Below are 25,965 nucleotides of genomic sequence, written 5' to 3'. Positions count from 1 at the left end.
TGGATCTATTAGAGCATCTTAACATGTTCAATCAGATTGTAAGTAAACTTGCAAACCTGGAGGTTAAGATCGAGGATGAAGACAAGGCGTTACTGTTGCTGTCGTCGCTCCCAGAATCATATGATCACCTAGTAACGACTCTCTTGTATGGGAAGGAGACCCTTGAGATGGATGAAGTCGCAGTTACCCTCATGTCCAATGATATAAGGAAGAAGGCCAGTAGTACGAAATCTCAAGGAGAAGGTCTTTTCGGAGGTGACAAGGAGATAGAAAGAGGGAGATCAAATTAGAAGGGATTTGGGAAGAGTCGATCGAAATCAAAAGGGGCAAAGACTAAGGTCTCTTGTTACTATTGCAAAAAGGAAGGTCATCTGAAGAGAGAGTGCTTGAAGAGGAAGGCAGACTTAAAGAAGAAAGGTGTAGATAAGGCATCTGAGGAAGCTAGCGTGGTTGATAGTTCAGATGGAGATGTACTCTCTATATCATCAGGTAAGAATCAACCTTCTGATTCTTGGATTTTAGATTCTGGATGTTCATATCACATGTGTCCACATAAGGATTGGTTTGATACATATCAACCATATAATGGTGGGTCTGTCCTGATGGAGAATGATGCTGTATGCAAGACCATTGGGATAGGCACTATCAAAATCAAGATGTTTGATGGGATAGTAAGAACCTTAGCAGATGTAAGACATGTACCAGAATTAAGGAAAAACTAAATATCTTTGGGGGCACTTGACTCAAATGGCTGCAAGTACATAGCAGAAGGTGGAGTTCTCAAAGTTATTAAGGGTGTAATGGTTGTCATGAAGGGACAGCTAACAGGAAACCTATACAGACTCATAGGGAGCACAGTTATAGGTGGAGCATCTGTGACTACAGATGCAGTATTTGATACAGATGATACCTATCTGTGGCATATGCGGTTAGGGCATATGGGAGAAAGAGGATTGATGGAGCTTCATAAAAGGAAAATGTTGAAGGGAGTAAAAACTTGTAAATTGAACTTCTGCAAGTATTGTGTGTTCGAAAAACAGTGCAAGGTTAGCTTCAAAACTGCAAAACATAAGAGTAAAGGGGTGCTTGATTATGTACACAGCGATGTATGGGATCCTTCAACAACAAAATCTAAAGGTGGGGCAGAATACTTCGTGACCTTTGTTGATGATTACTCAAGGAAAGTCTGGATCTACTTCATGAAGCATAAAAGTGAGGTGTTCATTAAATTTAAGGAATGGAAGGCTGAGGTAGAAAGGAAGATAGGAAAGAAAATTAAATACTTGAGAACAGACAATGGAGGAGAGTACACATACAAGCCGTTTCTAGAATTGTGCAAAGCTGAAGGGATTACACGTCACTTCACAGTTCCAAAGACACCACAACAAAATGGTGTAGCTGAAAGGATGAACAGAACACTTCTAGAAAGAGCTCGGAGTATGAGGCTGAATGTAGGGTTGAGCAAGAGATTTTGGGCAGAAGCAGTGAACATGGCATGTTTCCTCATCAATAGGTCTCCATCAAAGGCGATTGATTGTAAAATTCCTGAAGAGGTATGGACAGGAAAACCAGTAGATTATTCTATTCTAAAAATATTTGGTTGTCCAGCCTATGCGCATGTTGAGAGTGAGCAGCGTTCCAAGTTAGACTCAAAGTCTAAGCAATGTATCTTTCTTGGTTTTAAGAAAGGTGTAAAGGGATTCAAGTTGTGGGATCCAAGTTCACAGAAAGTTGTGGTTAGCAGAGACGTTGTGTTTGATGAGTCTCATATAGTGAAGTCAAATTACAATTCACAAGCAGTTGATGAAAATAAAGAAGGTTCTACTGTGCAGGTGGAGTTAGGTGAGTTAGAAACAACAAGAGAGAATGAGTCATCAAGTGACTTACCAGGACAACAGGAAGCAGTAGAAGTTCCCTATACTGTGGCAAAGGGTAAAGGGAAGCGTACTCACAAAGCACCTATGAGATACGGGTTTGAGGACATGGTTGCCTATGCCCTCACTGTAGGTACAGGTGATCCATCTTCCTACCATGATGCTATGAGTGATGCACAACATGATAAATGGATGATAGCTATGATGGAGGAAATGGAATCTCTACATAAGAACAAGACTTGGGAGATTGTGGAAAAACCCAAGGGAAGAAAAATCATTGGGTGTAAATGGGTCTTTCGTAAGAAAGAGGCAGCATCTGAGAAGGAGCGTGAAAGGTATAAGGCCAGACTTGTAGCCAAAGGCTATGCACAGAAGGAGGGGATAGACTATAATGAAATATTTTCTCTGGTGGTGAAACACACTTCGATCAGGGTACTACTTGCTTTGGTGGCCATATATGATTTAGAGCTTGAACAACTTGATGTGAAAACTGCATTTCTTCATGGTGACTTGGAGGAACAGATTTACATGGAGCAGCCTGAAGGTTTCAAGGTGCAGGGAAAGGAAGACCATGTTTGTCTACTTAAGAGGTCGTTTTATGGCCTTAAGCAATCTCCTAGGCAGTGGTACAAGCGCATTGATTCCCACATGATGAAGATTGGCTACACAAGAAGTGAGTATGATAGTTGTGTTTATTATAAAGTGTCAAGTGATAATTCCATTATTTTTTTGATGCTTTATGTTGATGACATGCTCATTGCTGCAAAGAACAAACATGATATAGTCTCTTTGAAGTCTTTGTTGAGTGCTGAATTTGAGATGAAGGATCTTGGTGCTGCTAAGAAGATCCTTGGCATGGAAATCCTTAGAGATAGAAATATAGGTAAACTTTGGGTAACTCAGAAGAGGTATATTGAAAAGGTGCTAGAGCGTTTCAATATGGAAAAGGCCAAGCCGGTTAGCACTCCGTTTAGCTGGCCACTTCAAGTTATCTGAAAGAGAATGCCCTACAACACATGAGGAGGTGGAGCAGATGTCTCAAGTCCCTTATGCTAACGCAGTTGGGAGTCTCATGTATGCTATGGTTTGTAGCAGGCCGGATTTTTCTCATGCAATCAGTGTTATTAGCAGATACATGAGTAATCCAGGGAATGAGCATTGGAATGCAATTAAGTGGATCTTCAGATATTTGAGCAAGACTAAAGATATAGGTGTTATGTTCAGTGGCAAGGGAAGTTCTACAGAACTGGCAGGTTATGTTGATTCTGACTATGCTGGTGATTTAGACAAGAGGAGGTCTACTACAGGGTATGTGTTTACATTGGCTGGTGGACCTATATCATAGAGGGCGATGCTTCAGTCTACAATTGCATTGTCCACTACAGAGGCAGAGTACATGGCAGCAGTTGAGGCTGCCAAGGAAGGAGTCTGGTTGGCTGGACTGGTTCGTGAGTTGGGGTTAGAGCAAGGAGGTACAGTGTTACATTGTGACAGTCAGAGTGCCATACATTTTGCAAAGAATTAGGTGTTTCATGCAAGGACAAAGCATATTGATGTGAGATTTCACAAGATCAGGGAGCTTGTGTCAGAAGGCAGTATTCACTTGAGAAAAATTCATACAGATCTCAATCCTGCAGATATGTTTACAAAGCCAGTTACTACAGAGAAGTTCGAGTCCTGTTTGGACTTGATTAATATTACTTATTGTTGAAGATGAGGGACGCACTAAACAGGTGCGGGTTTGTACCTCTAATGAGGTACAATGATGAAGACGTCTACAAGTTATCTTTATAGGAGGCTCGACAGAATTCAAGCCAAGGTGGAGATTGTTGGTGTATGATGTCTTGTATTCCGTCGCAGTTTAATCCAGAGACTACTGGTGCAGCACCTAGACAGCCAGGACGGAGGTCCCGCTAGCCGGTTAGCGGGCCGTGGGGGTTGCAAGGGGGGCAGGAGGACCCCCTGCTGTGTAGGGGGCGCAGCCCCCCGCTCGAATTTTTTATTTGAGGACAATTGTAGTTTAATCCGGATTAGGGTGGCAATTGTAGTTTAATCCGGATTAGGGTTTTTTCGCTATATATTTGTAGCGAGGGTTTCTTTCTCTGTAATGCAAGCAATACTGAGGGGTGTGAGGACGAGCGCTGTAACCCTATTCTCCATTGATAGTGAAGCAGGGTCTCATCTCACCGGGGACGTAGGCAACCTTGCCGAACCTCGTAAAATCCTTGTGCATTGTTTGTTTTGTTTTTCCATTATCTTTTGCATCGTTTTAGGGTCACCTTTCTACATGCAATTGTTCGAGTACACTTACAGCTTGGGCCGTTATAATACCATGTCACCTGCTTGGTCACCCCATTGGCGCACTGCGACATTCTTTTGGGGCGATCTTGACAGCGACATGCAGGCATTCTCTATGATGACGCATGGAACACCATCAAGGTGAAGCAAGGATGTCGTATGTACTTAATGAGGTCACATGCATTATCAGACATGCCATGTCGTCGACTGACTCCTGCTCTAGTGACACGTCAGCCTACTCTCCCCCCTCTTGGTGTTATGTTCCCATCTTATGCTTTGAGATATGTGCCACCTCATCAGCAAGCAACTTACAAGGGTATCTTGGGAGCACGACCTAACTCGACGGAGTCGAGTTCTTTTAAGACTGGGAGAGCTGATGCATTTGCACGATGGATTTAGGAAAAAAAAATCTTTTGATTTGATTTTCTTCTGTTTTAGAAATAATTTCTTTTTAAATTAGCTAGCTTCTAATTTTAGAATAGTTTCCTTTCAAGTAGTTTTCATTAATTGTTTGATTTTTTTCCTTTATATTGGACATGTAAACGATGGAGAAGTTCAGTTTTAGACTTGATGAATAGAAATTTGGTTGAAAATTTTTTCGTTTTGAAATCATGGCTGCTGACCCCTTTTTTTTTCTCCCTCTCTGAAATCTTCTAATCTCTTTTCCCCTCTCCTATTTTCCTCTTTAGTTCTTCTTCTTCATCTCCATTACTTTCTTCTTTATTTCCTTTTTATTTTTTTATTTTTTCATCTGCTGGCTACTGTTCATTGTCTCTGCTGGTCGGTGATACCTAACACAGAACAAGAAGCTTGATACACCTTGTCCATTACCGATTGACTCTGAGATTAGGGTCGAAGGTTGCTGCCTTGGAAGCGACCCAAGCCCTAGAATAACAACTCCAAATTCTTTCGCAGCTGTGAAGAATCAAACCTGCAACAGAGTTGAAACCCTATCTACCGCCAGGGTCTAATTCAGGCTCTTCTCGCAGCCTTCCAGCCTGCCTTCCGAGTTCTTGTCTTGAGGGTTTGTTAGAGCACCTTCCTGGGAGTCTTCGCTTGAAGTTTCAGAGCAGATTGAGACCTGTTGAGGAACTTCTCTCGACCTGAAGCTGTCCCACCTTTTCTGCCCCTGTTTTGGATCCTAGGAAGAAGATAACACAATCGTGAGTTGCCCCTTTTTAGTCTTTTAATTCTGATTTACCATTATGCCCTTTCTTTTGGTCTCTAATTCTTTCATATCCCTTGTTCCTATTTTACTTCCTACTGTAGCCCCATCAAATCACTATTAATTCCTTTTAAGTTCCCTCTTCCAAACAGCTCAATAATAATATGTTTATTTACATAACTGCCACTGGTTTGTTTAAATTGAATTATATGTTGATTGTGGGCCCATAAGCGATCCGATTCTGACTTTTGGAACCCAGATCCGCATCAATTAGTTCATCTTTGTGTCATGCAGCATGATGTATGTTTTTCCATGGGAATTCATGACCTTTTTTCTTGGAGGGTGATTTAGAATGTATTAGTTATGACTAACAGGCACAAACAACCACTAGGAGATTTATCCGAAAATGGAAATATACATGGGTGGGGATATCCTTCCCATAAGTACATTGTAGCCCAATCAAACAAGATCTTTTGGCTACAAAGCGGCCAAACTATTACAGACTCTAGGAATATAACAAAATATAACTTACAATTAGGGTGATCACCCTCTTCCTGATTGCTACCATTTGATCTCCTGGCCTTGGCAATAATGTTCATTAAGTGCCGGTTTGATTTTTCAGAGAGTTAAAATCTTTGCCATTCATATAAACAATGTATGTATGAAGAGAGTATCACTGTTCTGAATTCTGATGATTGTGCTTTGCTGCTGCCACCATGCCTGCTGAGCTGCTCTTACAATGATTTGGAGCACCCTGAATATTTAACTGTTGCTTTGGTTATGGACCTCCAATGCTAAGGTTGCTCCATTGGGACCTAGTGGTTGCAGGTTCGAGCCGGGAAACAATCTCTTTGTGAAGCGGGGGTAAGGCTACATACATTGATCATCCCCAGACTTTGCAGTGGCGGGAGCCCTGTGCACTGGATACACCTTTTTTTTTTTAATGAGGTTATGGACCTGCATTTATGTTTCCTAAGTATAGGTTTAGTTTTACTGTTCTAAATTTTCTTTCCCTGGTATAGAAAAGACACAAAACAATAAATAGCGCCCAATTTATGAACTGCTTGATTTTCCTCTTTTTTTCCCTGGGAGAGGGGTGGTGATGCAGATTCGCACCCATGGACCAATCTATACCCATCTGGGTTTAGGCAAAGATGAGTCCAATCCATATTTGGTTATTTGGTCTACTAGGATTTTAGGAAATCTTATTTATTTGGGAATATTATGTAACCTTTTATTTCAAGTAAGATACGCAGGAGATATTAGTTTCTTAATTTATTTTAATTTTCTTAGATTGAGTTAATTTTTTATTTAGAGTTGGTTTCTAGTTTTAGTAGTTTTATTTCCTTTAAATACATGTGTCACCAACGATTGAAGGCAGATTTGAGAAGATGAATTGAGTTTGAATGTTTGAGAGCCTTAAGGCTGTGTGTGATTAGCCTTCCCTCCCTCTTGTGCGAATCTCCTCTCCCTCCCCTGCAACCTTGAGTTCACCTCAGGATTCTTCCCTACCCCTATTGGCCCTCCATCAACTTGGTATCAGAGCTGAAGGATCCTCTCCTTCGTTTTTCCTCCCTGTTCCATCCCCTTCCCATCAACCTCGTCTTTTCTGAGAACTGCCAAAAAAAAAGGGGGGGTGCTGAAGCAGTCAACCGAACCCAACTCCACCGATCCCATCCCACCATGTGACCCTTCCTTCAAACCCTCTCTTTCGACTCAGGGGTTCCACTAAAAAAAAAAAAATCACAGTAGAACTTCAATCCCATCACTTTCGGCTCCCCATAGAAACCCACCCCTTCAATCCCAAACAAGAAATCCCCCTCCGCCTCACCTTTACCCACCACCTCCTCTTTAGCCACTGCCTCCTTTGTCCCTCAGCCAGTAGCAAGTGGAAAAAAAGAAAAAAAGAAAGATCGACAAAAAGCAGAAGAGAAGAGAGAGAGAGAGATATAGAACATCAAAAGAAAAAAAAAGAAGTAGAAGACGTGAAGAGAAAGACACAACCAGCAAAAGAGAAAGAAAAGAAGAAGAAGAAGAGGAGAAGAAAGAGACAAGATTGAACCAAAAGAAAAAAGAGGAATCGTACCTGGTTGTGGACCCTCCTTCGACGTCGTCGGCTCCCTGGAAGTCCTCCCCCTTCCTCTCGTGGGCCCTCCTCTGTTGCGATGGTGCAGCCCAGCCTTCGCTGGTTCTCCATCTCCAAAAGGGCAGAAAACCTTCCTTTTTTTTCATTGTCGGTAACACTCCACGACTTGCCTTTCTGATGCAGTTGGATGATTGATTTAGGGAAAATATTAGCTTTTGATTTGATTTCCATTTATTTTAGAAACAATTTCTTTTGGGATTAGTTAGCTTCTAACTTTAGAGTAGTTTCCTTTCCAGTGGTTTCCCTGAGTTGTTTTGATTTTTCCTTTAAGTAGTCAACTAAGACATAATTGAAATTTCAGTTTTAGTTATTGAAGATTTGAACGTGAAAGATTTCTTTTGGGTGAGAACCATGGCTTCCATGGGTGTCCCTCTTTTGATCCCTCCATGATTTTCTTCTCTTCTTTGACCTTCTTATCTTCTTCTTCTTCTACTTCTTCCTTTTCTGCCTCTTTATTATTTTCTGGTTTTCCCTTCTCTTTCTGGGCGATACTTGCACTACCAAACAGATTTGGTTCAGATCCTCCAATCGCTCTCATTGCTGGTTCTTTCAGGCTGAGTCTTCGTATTCTTGGGAGGACAGGTTGAGGCGATTATTTACTTGAAGTATAAGACCAAGCTGTGACAGAATCGAGGGAGTTCCTTCCCCTTTTTTTTTTGTTCTCTGTTCTACCGCCTCTTGTGTGGCTGTCTAGAGGTTGAAGACAACCCCAACAGAATCGTGAGTTATTAATTCATTCTCTTTTATTCTGATTTCCTGTTATACCTTTTTGTTTTCCTTTAATTCTCCCATCTCCCATATTTCTATTTGTTTCCTAGTTTATCCCCATTAGATAACTATTAATCCCCTTTATGCCCCCTCTCCCAAGTAGCTCATTATAATTTCTGTTTATTTACAACTCTGCTATTCCCTTAAACTTCAGTTCATTTACAGAACTGCCATTACTCTTTATATTTTGAGTTTACTACTTTATCGTGGGCCCTAAGCGATCCGATTTCAATCCTTGAAATACGGATCCACATCACTTTCTTACTTATTTCTTTTGTTATTCCTAAAATACCCCTGCCCCACCTTTTTCTTTGCCTTTCCACGTATACCCCTCTCCCCTAATACTTTGTCTCAATTCTTTTTGTGTTTCAAGTTTAACTTAAAACAACCCACCCCCCCAACCAAAAAAAAAAAAAAAAAAAATGGTTGAATGTCCATATTTACATTCTGTCACTCACTCCTTACTTTGAGTATCCATCTATAGTGATTCCAACAATCTAGACAATGGATCTAGACCTTTATTGGATATTCGTCAACAAATGCAATTAATGCGAGAGAAGCTCAATGAGATTCATCAAAGCCCAAGCACACTTTACCTTCAACTACGTGATCTCAACAATTGAACAAAAGGTAGACGAGATAGAAGATAGTCACCAAGGGTGGAAGATGAGATGGCATTGTTGGAAATTGAAGATCAACTTGTGGAAAAATTTAAATCGGTTAAACTCTTCAGTGAACCGATCGATTTTATTTTTCCGAGTCACTACTTCACCAAAGAACTTCGTGTCGTGGATTTCATAGTATTTGATCATGTTTTGATGGTGAATTCATACAGGCAAGGATGGATACTGACTGATTGGTGTTGATTCTCCCGTTCTACAAAACTCGTGGACGAGTTTTTTTCAACACCGGGGGAATTGATGCAGATTCGCACCCATGGACCGATCCATACCCATCTGGGTTTCTAGACGAAGATGAGTCCTATCCATATTTGGTTATTTGGTCTAGTAGGATTTTAGGAAATCTTATTTATTTGGGAATATTATGTAATCTTTTATTTCAAGTAGGATACGTAGGAGATATTAGTCTCTAAATTTATTTTAGTTTTCTTAGATTGAGTTGGTTTCTAGTTTTAGTAGTTTTTTTTCCTTTAAATACATGTGTAACCAATGATTGAGGACAGATTTGAGAAGATGAATTGAGTTTGAATGTTTGAGAGCCTTAGGGCTGTGTGTGTGATTCTCCCCCCCCTTCTTGTGCAAATCTCCTCTCCCTCCCCTGCAACCCTGAGTTCACCTCAGGATTCTTCCCTACTACCCCAACTGGCCCTCCATTAGAGGGGAGTGTAGCCATGCTTTCTTTTTGATGAATTGTAACATTTAGATTTAACAGGTTGGTGTAGCAGGTAATTCATTCTTACAGATACATATTGATGATAGAGATTAGCCTTTAGCCATATACCTACAGAGCAGTCCCCTAGCATTTCTCCAAAAATAAACGAATCTGTAAAACAGTAAGCTTGCTCCTTCAAGTTCTGGCACAATCAAAGAATTTTTCTTTTGAAAATAATAGACTGTGTTGAAACTTTGCACCAGCCAATGATTAAAAAGTTATGTTCTGCTTACTGAATCCTTGTTCTACCTGCTCAGGACCAATACCTGATGGTGCTGATGCTGTTATTCAAGTTGAGGACACTGAACATGTAAAAGGTACTCTAGATGAAGCAAAGCGAGTGAGAATATTGAAGCAAGCAATCCAAGGCCTGGACATTCGTCCGGTGGTATAACTTCATTGCTTTCTCAATTCTATATTGGTGATAATATTAGCAGTCAACTGCTACCCTGAAAACATTTCATGCCATTCCACATTCAATAACATTTTTAAGGCCATGATAAGATAAAATGACAAGGCTGACAATCATACTAGAGGAGACACTGATGGAAGTTCCAGCTTGTGAAGTTTATTCATAATTTCTGCATATAGAAGATGTTAGGTATCTATGGACAGATCATAAGATGTGCTCTAACCATCTCACTGTATATAATGAGGGACAGGGATTATATCAAGCCATATTTGATTCCTAGACCCAAAAGGAATTATTAGTTCCCAGTTCATATTATTAGTGGCCAGATGATGAAGTCAAATATTTCTATTTCACTTTGTTATTCTATGTTGACACCCAATTACAGTTGTTAATTTCCAGATAACTGTAAAATATCTTCTTATTCGATATTTTTATTCAATCATGCAGGCCATAAGAGATTTTGTGAGATTTAATTTGTTCATTTATCTGTATGATTTCCTATTATAAGTTTAAATTTTAAGCTTGATATTTTTCTGGTCAGGGTTGTGACATTGAAAAAGATGCCATAGTACTGAGGTCTGGAGAACGAGTAGGTGCTTCTGAAATTGGCCTACTGGCCGCTGTAGGGGTAATGATGGTGAAGGTAATCCCTTAATCTTTTCTTTCCACATTCCCTTCTCTTTTGGTTTAAAGTTTGAACAAGCTAATGGATCAGAGAAATGCCAACTTCTCACAGGTATATCCTCGTCCAACAGTTGCTGTGCTTTCCACAGGGGATGAGCTTGTAGAACCAACCACAGAGGATCTAGGTCGTGGCCAGGTACTGATGTTTATAATGCAACTTGGAACTTGATTATTCTGTGTACCTGTTGAGTTCCTTCACCAAATTTTTATGAATAAACATTGATATGAATTTCCTCAAGGCAGTTGTAGGATTGAAGAGAATCTAAAGCTCTAATGCGCACTTGACCTTAGAATGGTTATTTTGTCATCTCTTGCAGATCAGGGACTCCAACCGTGCTATGTTACTGGCAGCTGCAATACAGCAACATTGCAGAGTTATTGACCTTGGCATTGCTCGTGATGATGAAGAACATCTCGAGAGAATTTTGGACACTGCCATTTCTACTGGAATCAACATCCTTTTCACTTCTGGAGGTGTTTCCATGGGGGACAGGGATTTTGTCAAGCCTCTGTTGGAAAAGAAAGGGACTGTGCATTTCAACAGGGTAGTCTGATGGTTCATCTATGTATTTTCCTTGATAATTCTAGAACTTTCATATGCAATCTCTCCTCTATTAATTCCTCTAGGTGCAATATATAGGTAGAAGCATAGGGTAGCTTTAATTATTATATAGTAGCTTAAGATCAGCCATTAATAAAAGCAGAAGTATCTGTGTTACTGGGATTGAGCCTGTAGCTCATGTTGTCGACACTCAACCTTTCTGCTGTGAATTTTGGGTTTGAACCCAAATTGTCTTACAAAGATATGGGACTATTCATTTATTTTCTTTTCCTGTGCTTATACTGAGATTCACTGTTGCTTCCTGTTCAGGTTCTCATGAAACCTGGAAAGCCTTTGACATTTGCGGAGATTGTTGTAAAATCAAGTCAGGAAAAGGCAGTTAGAAAGGTTCTTGCATTTGGTCTACCTGGAAATCCTGTGAGCTGTTTAGTCTGTTTCCATATCTTTGCCATCCCCGCCATTCGTCGTCTTGCTGGATGGTCAAGCCCTCACCATCTGAGGTTTCTATAATTTCTTCGATGACACTAACTGTTTCCTCTATTTCGTTACTATTCCCTGAGTATTGTAACTGAATATTTTCATTTCTCCAAACACGTACATGGGATTGAACTTCTAGTTCTTGCTTGATGTATATTTGCTGTATATTTTTTGTTTCTTGGTGTGCTTATGAGTCACATCTATCTCATATCTCTATGGTAGTGATTCTTTACCTTACTCCATTGCTCATTGAACAGAGTGCATACTCGCCTTGCACAGCCCATTAAGACAGATACAGTCAGACCAGAGTTTCATCGTGCCATTATTAGATGGAAGGTTAATGATGGATCCGGCAATCCAGGGTAGGAATTGAATCTCTTCATTGCAGATATGTATGTGGAACGGTAGATCTTTGTTTGATGAGCATGGCTCAAGATAATTTATTGGACCCTTATATGGTTACAGTTTTGTTGCTGAAAGCACTGGTCATCAGATGAGTAGCAGGATTCTAAGTATGAAATCTGCAAATGCATTGTTAGAGCTGCCAGCAACAGGCACTATGCTTTCCGCTGGGACTTCTGTGCCTGCTGTTGTTATTTCTGATCTGAGCAACTTTCCTGTGAGTGAGAGTTCTTTCTCATTAGATTTGAATCCTTCTTCAACAAGTACATCCCATAAAAATAACGTTGAATCTCAAGATGCTGGGTTTAGAGTAGCTGTTCTTACTGTGAGTGATACTGTTGCATCAGGCGCAGGGCCCGATAGAAGGTAAGCTAGTTCTTGTTGTTTTATTTTTGTTGGATTGTATCTTGTCTGAAACTTTACATTTTTCATGCTAGCCCTAAGTTGAGTTATCCTGCACATCTTTAAACTTCTTCTCCTTCCGTAGTTATAAAGAAAAGTCTGATTTTTTACTTCTAAATGACAGAATTTCATGATGTTGATTGATTGTATCTCTGTTTGAAATATTCCATGTTGGCTATCTGTTTAGTTTTTCCGCATTTCTAACAAAAATTTTATCCTCGGAAAGTTACTAAAATAAATTTTGATTTTCTATTGATAGAAATCACTTTAGACATTTACAAATGCTGGTTCATCATGCTAATGAATATATTGCTTTCTGTTTATAAATTTTTCATACATTACTCTTCTATTTCGGTGAAAGGGTGAACTGGTGATTATTCCATATCACCAAATGTATTATGGAAAACAGCTCATCCAAGTTGGCACCTTACCGAAAGTTGTCCATAATGATAATTCCATTTTATCTAGCATCCTCCTTACTGTAAGGCAGTCTGTCAAGTCAGCAGGATATAATATAGAGTATTATGGAAAGCAGCTCATCCAACTTGGCACCTTACTGAAAGGTGTCCATAATGATAATTCCATTTTATCTAGCATCCTCCTTACTGTAAGGCAGTCTGTCAAGTCAGCAGGATATACAATGCTTAGCTGAAAGTCAACTGCTTTATCCACCAACCATAAAGAAAGGGGCCAGGGGGGTAGTGTATCCCATGAATGAATGAAGAGGACAAAAGCTGAGGTCAATGAAGTAACATGGTACTTTAACGATCATGTCAGTTAGCACTTCATACCTTTAGTTCATTTTCTTTTTCCATATTTCTATTATATAACAAATTGTTGATTGTTCGAAGCATCTCACCTTCATAGGGGCCCTCTACTCTCAACTTTGAGATATTTGATGATATCTCTAAAAAATCCGTTCAGCATTATTAATGGATATCTAGACATCCAAGGACTGAAGTTAGACAGGTCAACACAAGCAGGTCAACAATAACCCTCAATAGAGAAAGCCAGCAACCTGGTGTAGGGGGATCTGATCTGGTTGATTGGCCTAATGAACACAAGGTGGGTTTCCTTAAAACTGGAGGTTATTTCAATGGTCAGATTAAGTGATATCAGTGGTTCACTAAAATAGAAATTGACTGGAAACAGAATTTCAGAATTAGAAAAAACTGGTATTAGTAGCTGAACTGAGATTTGTAAGTGGAATCTATCTAAATAGAAACTAAGAATGGAATCAGTAACTAAAGCAAAATAAAATAGCAAGTAAGGTGAAAATAGAAACGACTAACAAAATTTAAAAGATGGTGTTGTGTGGGGGGGGGGGGGACTAAGAAGAAAAAGAAGAATTTCCAACAAGAAGGGAGATCAATGGATTGGTTTGGTGGCTGTTCCAACTCTAAGATGGGATCTGAAATGAAGAAGAAGACTAACTGTTGAGAGAAAAAATGGGGAGAATGCACGAGTGTTCTAATTGATCACCCAAGCCCTTTATTTATAATAAGCAGAGTAGTCATAACAGGACTACAAGTACTAACCCAATCAGGAGTACAAGTCCTAACCCAAATAGGAGTCATAAATAAAGGGCACTAGAATGAACTACCACATTTCGTTTCTTACTACGCCTTGAGACAAGATTCCCACCCACAAAGGTACAATAACCTGAGATGGACTTTCTGTTAGGAGATCCAACCCAATCAACATCTGTGTAGGCCTCAACTCTAAGATGATTATGAGGAGATAAAAGAATCCCTTTTCTTGGAGTAGATTCCAAGTACCTCAGGATACGTAGGACTGCTTCCATATGGGAGGAATAGGAATCATGCATAAACTGACTCACCAAACTAAAAACCACAGCAATATCAAGCTGAGTATGGAAGATCAGTTTGCCGACCAACTGTTGGTAATGCCCTTTGTCAACAGATTCACCCGCTTTTTCCTTGAGTTATGTACTAGCTCCCATTGTGTATTAGAAGGACGACAACCTAATAAACCAGAATTTGACAATAGATCAAGGATGTACTTCCTCTGGGATAGAAAGATGCCTTTAGAATATCGAGCAACTTCAATTCCAAGAAATTACCTTAACTTCCCAAGATCCTTTATTTCAAACTCTCGACTAAGGAAGTCCTTGAGGTGATCAATCTTAGCATTATCATTCTGTGTCACCTCATTGTCATCCATATAGATGATGAAAATAGTAATTTTATCACCAGACCTCTTTATGAACATTGTGTGGTCAACATTGCTTTGCTTATACCCCAGATGTCATCGCCTTGTGAAATCCATGGTTCAAGGTTTACATCGATACCGTCGAAATTTCCCACATTCCACGCTATCCCAGGACTCCGATACCAAATACCATGTGACTTTTAAAAGCCACTGGGTTCGACCAGTATCGACCAAAATTCCCACATTTCGACCGTAATATGGGAATGTTCGAGTGGACCAATGGGTTGGGTTGAACCAACTTTTATAAAACCTTCTTAAATGGGAAACCAAAATCTTTATAAAACCTTCTTAAATGGGAAACCAAGCCTTCTTATTTCAAAATTTCAACACTCTCCCCATATTTCTTCTCTGTGAAGTGGCAAACTTGTGAAACCACTCGAGATTTTTCCCTTGTGCTATCAAATATTCATTCTAAGCTTGGATCTTGCACATTCATAGCAAATCTACCAAAGAAAGGGAGTTTGGACCAAAAAAGGTAAATCCCATCTTCCCCCAAAGTCATTTTTTTTTATAGAATTTACTTAAAGACTACTTGGAATTGAGTGTTAAGCGTTAACTGTTGAGACTTGAGACTTGAGACTTGAGAGATAACTCATAATTATGTAATATTCTTATTAATTTTGGATTCATTATATTATGTTTTATTTATTTCAAACTGTTAATCATGTATTTCACATTTTTAGTTAGTAACTTATATATGCACTTATGTAGTATAGTTTTAGTCAATGACTTAACGTACATTACTAAAATTTTGTTTAACGCCACAAGTATAACTTTTGGTGTTTTTTTATGAACCAATTATGTGAATGAGTTTGAAATGTCTTAAATAGGATGTACACAGAAAATAGGCAAAAAAAAAAAAAAAACATTTTAGGGTTTGAAACCAAAGTTACCCCAAACAGGGAAAATTTCCCTGGTTACCGAATTTTGGCCTCCCCAAGGGTCGAAATCCGGTATTTTGAACCTTGGTGAAATCTCCCAAACCAAGCTTTAGGTGACTGCTTCAAACCATAAAGAGCATGCTTCAATTTACAAACTTGGCTCTGAGTTCTCTTACTGGAGAAACCTGGTGGAATATCCATGTATACTTCCTCATCGAGCTCTCCATGGAGGAAAGCATTTTTTACGTCAAGTTGTTGCAGATCCCATCCTAGTTTCACAACACATGAGAGCAACATTTGCACAGAGGTCAAAATTTGGCAACTGGTGCAAATGTCTCCTTGTAGTCAATGCCATATGTCGAAGTGAATCCTTTAGCCACAAGTCTCGCCTTGTACCTATTTACAAAGCCATCTATCTTCTAGTTCACTATAAACACCCACTTACAACCGATTGGTTTTTTCCCAGGAGGAAGAGTCACAAGTTCCCATATAGCATTCCACCATTGTGGCCTTCCATTTTCTATCTCCAAGAGCTTTCTGCCAAATCTGGGGAACATGAGCAAAAGAAAGAGAAGACACAAAAGCACGATAGGAGAGAGAAAGAGAATCATATGAAACAACGTGGGATATGGGGTGTTGAGTTCAATTCCTAGTGCCTTTTCTAAGAGCAATAGGTTGGTCAGAAAATTACAATAGGCTTAGTCATAGATAGGACAGAACCCTAATTTTTCAAAGTTTTTTTTTTTTTGTTAAAATATTGACGTGATGTATAGGACAGCTATTAGATTCACATGAATGACCTTATTGGTGCTGTCCTATAGGTAGTTAGGAAGGCAAAGTGGGAGAGATGCATGCTTGTGAAGAAGATGGAAGATGTGTGTGTGAGAGAGAGAGAGAGAGAGAGAGAGAGAGAGAGAGAGAGAGAGAGAGGGCCTGCGATCTTGGAAAGGAGAGAAGAAAAGTAGCTGAAAAAAACTAGATCAGAACCTTAGCTCTGATACCATGTTGAGAGCAAAATTGGGGAGACTGCAGCTCTTTGTTTATAATAAGCAAAGTAGAGTCATAACAGGAGTACAAGTCCTAACCCAACCAGGAGTATAGGTCGTAACTCAATTACAAATATACCCTCTCCCGCCGACCCACTCTAAATAGGGTTAGTGGAGGGGGGAAATCCCCATTGTGCCCCTGTGGCACACTTCTCCTATATTCTAAAACTAACATATGTTAATGGACAGAAAAGAGTAAATAGAATTAATGTAGGAAACTGATATGCGCAAGTTATAGTGAAGGAGTAGATCTGAACTTGAAGAATAAAAGAAGAAGAAGAAGAAGAAATGATATGTTCGGTCTATCACCTAACTGTGGAGAAGGAATTCGACCGACTCTGGTTTTGGCATCCCACCAAGGTTCCCCCCTGTTGCATCCGACAGTAGAGCAGTTCTGACTCCCACAGAACCATGCTTTGTCTCTCACAGAAATCAGCAAGCATATGCTTAACAAATTTTTCAATTCGTTCGCTCGGGTGGGTATGATCCCTCCTTTTTAATTATAACTTTATGGAAATAAGCAAAATAGGAAATCCCCATGTGTGGAAGGAGCAATCCCTTGCAACCTAAGTTTTCCGCAATAAAAATTCCTCTAGAACTTAGCGAAATAGAACTGACACCTAATCCCGTATAGGACTCCATTCCCCCATGTTTGGGCTTATAGAATTGGTCCATTACAATTAGCCCAAAAATACTAATCTATGGCCCATATAACCCATTGGACACCCAAAATTAAACATATTGGTCCATTCTTGGTCTAATCCAATGTCTTTGTGTGCTGCTAACGTTCTTGTTCTTCTGAATTGCATCAACTCTTCCTGTCTTGAAAAAAAAAAAAAAAAAAAACTTATTTGTAATGATGCCGAATCAGATCTCACGACCATCCTTCAATCGGAAGTCAAATTCAGCAACTCTTGATATGTCCCCCATGACAATTCTTTTGTTTGCAGATTCAGATTCAACTCAAGTATACATAGGGATCAATCGAAGTGAAAAATTCTCATCTTATCTCTTCTTGTTCATCTGAACTATGTCAACTATTCCCAATAACAGTAACTACTCGCGACACTTGTGGCTGTGAAGGTGAATAAGACGCTTAATTTTACTGAATTGACTTCCTTTAAGAAAAATCTAGAGAATACAACAACAACAAGAAGTCAGCCTTAGCCATAGTTGTCATTTGTCAAGGTGTGGCCTTAGCGTCCAGGCAGTTTGCCTGGGGCCTAGACAATGCCGCCTTATTGCACTGCATGTCGCCTTATATTTTTGCACTTATTTATGCATTCATAGATAAGCAAATACCCCCTATTTGAATTCAATAAAAATAGTTTAAAAATCAAATTCCAAAAGGATAAAAAGTCAACCTCTCAGTCCAAAAACAAAAATTGGGTTGTAAGGGCGATTTTCAACTTTCAAATGCTGGGGTTTTGTCTCAATTCTAAAAATTGTATAAATCTTATAATGGTAAAAAATTGCTAATAAACGAAAGTCCGGTAAAATAATCTTTTGTTTTGATGTCCATAAAATTATTTTCATTCATGCGATTTTAACAGCATTCACGCACTTTAAAATAAGTTTGAACATAACATAACTTTGTCATTACAACTCATATTTAAGTTAACGTAAACTATTAGAAAGTTGGTTTTGTGCTATATCTAATGCAAAAAGGCTTATGTATTAATAAAATTATTTGACCAGTCAAACTTATTATAAAACTAGAGCATTTCTCTAAATGTTGATTTTTATGACCTTTTTTTTTTTTTTTTTATGAAATTCATTACCAAGGAGAGAGGAATATACAAAGGGGAGGGGGGCCAACATAGAAAGCCAACCCTAGGGGAGGGAGATTATAGCCTTGAAAATAGAAACAAACCCTAAAAGGTTAACAAAAGCCCACATGGGCAAAAGACAAGAGCTAAGAAGCCCATTCAACATCCAAGGCTCAAAAGGCTTCAAGACTCACATGTCCAATAAGTCAAAATCCCACATGGGCTTAAATGCAACACAAAGAAATCTGGTTGACCCTTCAGGCAAGCTCAACCGAGATGAACCAGGTCTGATTGGATTTTTGGGATCAGTAGGATATTTGTATTTAGGAAATAATGAGTTATTTTATTTGGGGAGATATGTAATCTTTTATTTTGGGTAGTTATTAGTCAAGTAGGGAGTTACCAATTTGAGTTTCATTTCGTTTCTAGTTTTATTAGCTAGACTTAAGGAAGTAATTAGTAGTTGCTATTTCAGTTTTAGATATTAATTAGGCAATTTTTAATTTTAGTTTATGTTATTAGATAGATTTTTGAGAATGAATTGAATTGAATGTTTTGGTGCCGAGTATGGTGCAAGACGAGTGACCTCCTTTTCTAACCCCCTTTGTGTGATTCTTCTCTTCTCCCTTGCAACTCTGAGTTCTCTCAGGGATTTCTTCCCTTTCTCTATCGGCCCTCCATCAAGTAGTACCAGAGCCGAAGGATCCATTTCCTTCGTTCTCTTTATCTGTTCTGCTTCCATCCTAATTCTCCCATCACTGTTCTACCATAGAGAACAGCAAACCCTTTGCTTACCTAATTTTTTTTCACTTCACAGCGGCTACCTCCTTCATGACCCCTATTTGATCCTTCTAAAGAAAAACCCCTCCACCCTTTTTTCTTTCCCTGTTGTAAGTCTATAACAGCGAAGACAAAAAAAAAAAAGAAAAAAAAAAAGAATTACTTCAACCGAAACTCCATCCATTCCCTTCAACTCATAGAGGACACCCCTTCCTTTAGTTCCCAACCACTGCCTTCTCTTCAACGATCGAAACTTGCCCCCCCACTTGCTAGGATTCAGCGAGTGAAAAAAGAAAAAGTGAAGCGACAACAGAAGTTCAAAAAAGAAGAAGACGAGAAGACGAGTAGACAAGAAGATGAGAAGACGAGATGACAAGAAGAGAAGAGAGATCAAGAGGCAGGGATAAGAAAAGAGGAGGAGAAAGCATAATTGGTTTCAAAGCTCCCACCGTTGAAGTCGTAAGGCTCCTTTCCTTCTCGTATCACAGCACCCACGATCTCCCACTTGTTTTGGTTTCTTCGGTTCGACTCCAAGTAGGAGACGATAGCCTCGGTACAACTCCACCCCCACCCCCTATCCTCTCTTGAGTCTCTCCTCCTTTGTCGTGAAGCTGTCCTCCCTTGCCACAACTTTGTTCGTGTTTCTTTCTCTCTCTGGAGTAAGTCTTCAAGAAGCAGAGCAACCCATGATTTTCCCCTTTTCTTTCATTTTTTTATTCCAAAACTGCACCTACCCTTCTCTTTTATTCTATTTTATCTCCTTATATCTTATTTCCAAGTTTACCCCTTCCCCTTTCTATGTTATACATTCTCTTGTTACTAATTGATCTTCCTTATAATTATAACTCTGCCACTCTTTAAGGAACTTCAGTTATTTGCCACTTCTTGCTCGTGAATTGAATGTTTGTGAATTGGAGGGTCCACAAGTGTTCCAATCATGGAATACTTTGTGTTCAAATTTACAGTGTGACTGCCAAATGGAAAACCTGCTTATTTGTTGATTGATGAGAGACAACACGACAATTTCGTCTCCAGATCTGTGGTGGATATGTTGTCAAAAACCATCAGATTATTTTTTAGTCAGAGGATGATTTATTCGTTGAATTTTCTGTTTCTCATTATTATGATGGTGCTTTTTGTGAAGTGTTCGACTCTCCTCAGCTCATCATTAAGTTGGGTCGATGTTGGTTGGAACAATGAGCAAGCATCCTTAATCGTGACAACATTATGTGCACCCTCCAGGCTTACCACATGCATAAAAAATTTAATCTTCATGGATTGGTTGAGTCGAAGAAAGTGATACCTCCAGTAGTATAACCACAAGACGAACCAAATGCATCAATACAAGTGGAAGACCATCCTATTGTGGAATAGGTGATGACAACAGAAGTGAGAAGATCGTGGATCAAGTAATGAAGGACATTAATGCAGTGCCAATTGTTCACCGTCATGAGTTCGTTCTTCCCAACGATTTTCATGACTTGAACGCACCACCACAACTTCACATCTTGGATTTTATTTGTGATGCAGACAACAAGCAGTTCACCCTTGCTTGTGAGTTTTTATTGTTATCATTCTTTAAAACTCATGGACGAGTTTTTCTCAACATCGGAGGAGATGATGCAGAACTGAGGCTAGACCAGGTTGACCCTTCGGGCAATCTTAACCGAGACGAAATGAGTTCGATTAGATTTTTGGGATCAGTAGTATATTTTAGGATTTACTTTATTTAGGAAATAATGAGTTTTTTTATTTGGGGAGATATGTAATCTTTTATTTTAGGTAGTTAGTCAAGTAGGGAGTTACCAATTTGAGTTTTATTCCGTTTCTAATTTTATTAGTTAGACTTAAAAAAGTAATTAGTAGTTGCTATTTCAGTTCGAGATTTTAATCAGGAAATTTTTAATTTCAGTTTATTATATAGACCTGTAACCCAAATTATCAGGCATATTTTAAGAATGAATTGAATTGAATGTGCCGAGTATGGTACAAGATGTGTGACCTCCTTTCCTCCCCCCTTTGTGTGATTCTTCTCTTCTCCCCTGCAACTTTGGATTCTCTCAGGGATTTCTTCCCTTTCTCTACTGGCCCTCCATCAAGCTGGCAGAAAAACGACAAAAGTCGAGCGAGCTAGGAAGATCGGGAGGCTGGCTAAGCAGGGCCGACAGCTAACGGCTGTAGACCATATAGGTTGGCAGGAGACCAAGCCAGGCGGAGCATAATGGCGATTAGTGCGAGGACAAGAAAACAGGATAGGAGGCGATGAGGATGTTGGTAGAGTGAGAATCCAAACAAGCTTTGAGATCTAGCAAGGTTGGTGACCTACAGGGTTGGCAGCCAAGAAGGAGGCTGTTGGCCGAGTGGGAATCCAGACGAGCACAAGATCCAGCAAGGATGGTGACCTATGGGGCTAGTAGCCAAGAAGAGACTCCAACCGAGATGAAGCTCTAGCAGGGGATGAAGAAACAGAGAAAGGAAGGAGAGGAGGAAGAAGAGAGAGGGACAGAGAGGGAGTGAGAGAGAGAGAAGAGAGAGAGAGAGAGAGAGAGAGAGAGAGGTGGAGGGAGCCGGCTAGGTTGCTCCAAGGCGGTGACCTTCGCTTAGGGTTTCGTCAAGGGAAAGCGAGGATTTTGATTTTTGAAACAATCATAAAATGAAAATTTTACTTCCCAACTTTCTCTTTTGTTTCTTTCTGCAATTGTCATTATTTTTGTTTTTATTCTAACTATTATTTAAGGAAAAAATCTAAGCGGTCATGTAAACTTTTAGGATGAGAGAGGGAAAAAAATCTAGGTGGTCATATTGAAAGTTTGATATGACTTAATGTTGATATTTGATGACTTTTTTTTTTTGGGTGAATAAATAAATGCATTAAAAGAAGGTGAGGGAGAGTACAATTGGAGATTACAACCCAATAAGAGTGACCAAAACTCAGAAAGGACTACATCCAATGCCTAATGGGCTTGAAGACTAAAAACCATGTCATAAAAGACATGCCTATTACATCACAAAAGCCCACATGGGCTTAAAAATCAAGCCCAATTGCACAACACAACTCAACATGGGTCGAGAGACAAGAACCAAGAAGCCCAAATTAAAGAAGAGGGGTAAACAAGGCAATTCCAAGTAAGTAGGGTTCACCAAACCCTACTCAACATGTCTCAACACTTTAACATCCTAGCCGCCAAGACAGATTCGGAGCTCCTCCGGATAGAAAGGCAGCCATGGCTGTGGGGCGTTGGCCTTGTGGAGGGCAATGACGAGGCGGTTGTCGGCCAAGTATAGCTGACATCCTTGCAGGCTACTGGCCATGCAAGTGGTTGGCCTTAAGGGTGCCGATAGAGCAAACGAATCTTTATGGGAGGTCATGGAGAAATCGGCAAAACCAGATCTAGGCTGTGGCTTGGTCAGCGGCAAGTTACACACGAGCTAGGAAGTGGCTTACGGTTAGACTGCTACAGCAGAGAGCGGAGAACTCGGCAACAGCAAGGACCAGACCTGATTTGCAGTAAAGCCAGCGGCACAACATCTCTTAAGATATGAGCATCGGCTCAAGAAACTCGCCAGATTTGAGGCTTGACGGTAAGGAATCTCGAGGGAGTTGGCAAGGGTGGGTCTCGACCTCCTAATCATGTGACAGAAAAGGAAGGAGAAGAATAAAAGAAAGAGAGAGGAGGAAGAAGACAATGGAGGATGAGAAGGGGAGGATGAGAGAAGGAGAAGGAAGGGTGAGAGATGGGGGCAGGCCAGCCACAACATCAGCCTACGTGATATGGCTTAATGTTGATTTTTGATGATACAAAGTATCTATATCATACTAAATAATGTTAGAAAATAGGGAAAATAAAAAAATAACAATTGTTCGCCTTAAGGTGTGTGCTTTGTCACCTAAGCGCTTAGGCAGCCCTCCAACGCTTTGATTTTCTTTAGCACCGTGACAACTATGGCTTTAACCGAACTAAATGGGGTCGACTACGTGGATCTGTCCAATTAGCTCTATTCGAGCTCATACTTGATACAATGCCTAAGTTATGCATTTTTTTCCTTGCTTCTTTTAGGGTCATTTTAGGCGTGCCCCTGGCTCTTTTAGTTCTTTTAGTCCGATACAAATCGCTTCTTCTTATTGGAGCATCCAAAGGCCTCCATTGAACATGGTCATGCTACCTCAAACAACTTTCTCGTAGCTTATCATGTATTGGAGGTACTCCCAAATCAGATCTAAATCATTCCTTTATCCTTTCTAGTTTTGCTACACATCCATCTCAACATCCTCATCTTTGCTACCCTGAGTTCATGGTTCAAGATCTCGCTAACATCTTGTTTTTTCAAAAAGGCGAGACGAGATGCATGGCAAGATACAAATTGTACAAAAACTCGATCGAGATCTCGCCATGTCTCGCCTCTGTCTCTCTCTACTTTTTTGAAGAAAAAACACCAAGGAGCAAGGATTTTGGTGCTTTTGCATGAGGATTTCCATTCCTACACTCATTGAAGCTTAAAGAGTAGAGAATATTACCTCCTCATCCACATTTAGAGTTACTTTTCTAATATGTGATGTCTTTTAAATTCTTATGATTATGTTGTGTCATGTGTTGATTGTGGAATGTGGATTGTGGAATAGAGCATACTACCCTAAGGTCCAAAGAGTCGGAGACTACTTACATAGGGTACGAAGTCAAAGTATAATTTTAGGTTTAATTTTTTAAAAACTGATGTTTCCATTGTGTTTAGAAGGCCTGAAATAAGATAAATACCAATTTTTAGGGGCTACAAAGACCATATAGCCACCGAGCCCAACCACTAAGTCGACCGAGAAAAAATACATGATCTCGGCGAGATCTCTCTCTTTTGGATTAACGAGGGCGAGAGCGAGATCTTATACCTTGCCTGAGTTTATCTACGTGATGTTAGAGAATACAACAAGGTTCTTTACTTTGGGTATTAATCCATGTTCTTATTATAACACATTTGACTAGAAAGTACTTGAGAGCAGGTTGGTCTGAGTTTGAGCTCATTAATCTTTTTTAGGATACATCTTCTTGCTTGGCCTTGGGGTAAAGCAGAAATTTTGGGGAGTTAATTTTGTAATGCTTCTAATTGTTCCAATGGGAGTAGGGTGTATCCTTTGAATTAGTTTTTTATGCTTAACCATCCTGACATTTTCACGATGTTTTCCAGTCTGAGTATGCTTTGACCAGCCTGGAATTTTCATGTGTTCTCCAGTCCATTAATGCATTAACAAAAGAGGCCAATTAAGCTTCTTTTTTTTTTTTTTTTTTTTTTTTTTTTTTTTTTTTTTGGGGTGGGGGGTGTTATGGTATGGGTATATTTCGGTCACCCTTGCTTGGGTATTCTGTAAAATAGAAGTATCTAAGTATTTATGTAGGTAACCAAGAGAGCTTGAGGGCTCTTGGGAGTTGGGACTTTATGGATCACATCGTCAAGTCGTACTCTCAGTGTTGTCCATAAACCTACTCTTGGAACCAAGCACCATACTAGAACCCAGAGCAATGTCTAAATATTAAATTTTGGTACATAACATACTATAATTCTTATAAATGTTTTTCCTAATGAAATCCATGAAAGCATCTGGATACATCTCTTTGGATCTTTGTTTCAAAGAGGTCACTTTATTGATGCAAAAGTAACGCAGAGTGTATTTTACTCCATGTCAAAGAGAGACATGGTGGAATTGGATACTTTGCAACACCAATTAGAACTCAGTGATTAATAGGTTCTAACTTCAATTCTATAAATTTCTTCTGGAGTTGGATTATTTTTTTGGGAAAACTAGACCTTTCCTTGACCAACATAAAAGGGTGTACCTAGTGCACGAGGCTCCTGCTGCTGGGGTCTGGGGAGGGTCATAATATACGCAGCCTTACCCCCGCTTCATGGAGAGAGTGTTTCCAGTACTCAAGTTTGACCAACATACAAATCAAATGATCTCAAGTTTGGCTTGGATTTTTCAAGATCGCTTACCAGATTTCTGATGTAATTACTAGATCATCCTTTTCATACTTTTTCCGTGATGAAAGATTCCAATATTAATTTACGACTTTACACATTTTCAAGAATTTGTATGTTGATCACCTTCTCATTTTTGTGCTTTGAAATTTCATAGTGATCTATAACACTAAAATTTCTATTGAACCTAATGGATCTACAGTGGTCCAAGGGCGGTATCTTTTGTAAATTCCTCATCTGAAAGATTAGGAGGAGCACAAGTTGCGGCAACAGCTGTAGTTCCAGATGAAGTGAGCAAAATTAGAGATGCTCTAAAGCAATGGAGTGATATTGACAAAGTCGACCTCATTCTAACCTTAGGTGAGGCTGCTATTACCGGTCGCCTCTCCTTTTGGTTGGAAATAAAATATATATTATATTTTGTGTTCTTATTAAGTTTCATCTTATTTCTTGTTTCAGGTGGCACTGGCTTTACTCCGAGAGATGTTACCCCAGAAGCAACAAAAAGTGTGATAGAGAAAGAAACACCTGGTCTTCTGTATGTGATGATGCAGGAAAGTTTGAAGGTATTAACATCCTTGTGATATTCCTGCTTTTATGCATATTGACAAAAGGAAAGTTGGGGTGTCTGCAGTTCTTTCTCCGTTATCTTGTTATGTTTCTGTTTTTGTTTTTTATTTTATTTATTTATTTATTTTTTTTTTTTTT

At 39.5% G+C, this 25,965-nt stretch overlaps 1 protein-coding gene across 1 annotated transcript in view; it reads left to right on the top strand.

The window, feature by feature from the left end:
• The window catches only part of LOC122093950 (molybdopterin biosynthesis protein CNX1), a 58,085-nt gene that overhangs the window by 5,009 nt on the left and 27,111 nt on the right, over positions 1 to 25,965 (top strand). The window contains exons 3-11 of the mRNA XM_042664515.1: positions 9,901 to 10,031; positions 10,597 to 10,698; positions 10,792 to 10,875; positions 11,057 to 11,284; positions 11,611 to 11,801; positions 12,036 to 12,140; positions 12,244 to 12,546; positions 25,460 to 25,617; positions 25,717 to 25,823. Coding sequence (XP_042520449.1) covers positions 9,901 to 10,031; positions 10,597 to 10,698; positions 10,792 to 10,875; positions 11,057 to 11,284; positions 11,611 to 11,801; positions 12,036 to 12,140; positions 12,244 to 12,546; positions 25,460 to 25,617; positions 25,717 to 25,823 — 1,409 coding nt within the window. The remainder of the gene's footprint in view (positions 1 to 9,900; positions 10,032 to 10,596; positions 10,699 to 10,791; positions 10,876 to 11,056; positions 11,285 to 11,610; positions 11,802 to 12,035; positions 12,141 to 12,243; positions 12,547 to 25,459; positions 25,618 to 25,716; positions 25,824 to 25,965) is intronic.

This window comes from Macadamia integrifolia, chromosome 11 (assembly GCF_013358625.1).
Source record: "Macadamia integrifolia cultivar HAES 741 chromosome 11, SCU_Mint_v3, whole genome shotgun sequence".
Taxonomy (NCBI): Eukaryota; Viridiplantae; Streptophyta; class Magnoliopsida; order Proteales; family Proteaceae; genus Macadamia; species Macadamia integrifolia.
The sequence above is the reverse complement of the archived record's forward strand: the minus strand, read 5'-3'. Positions and strand labels throughout refer to the sequence as shown.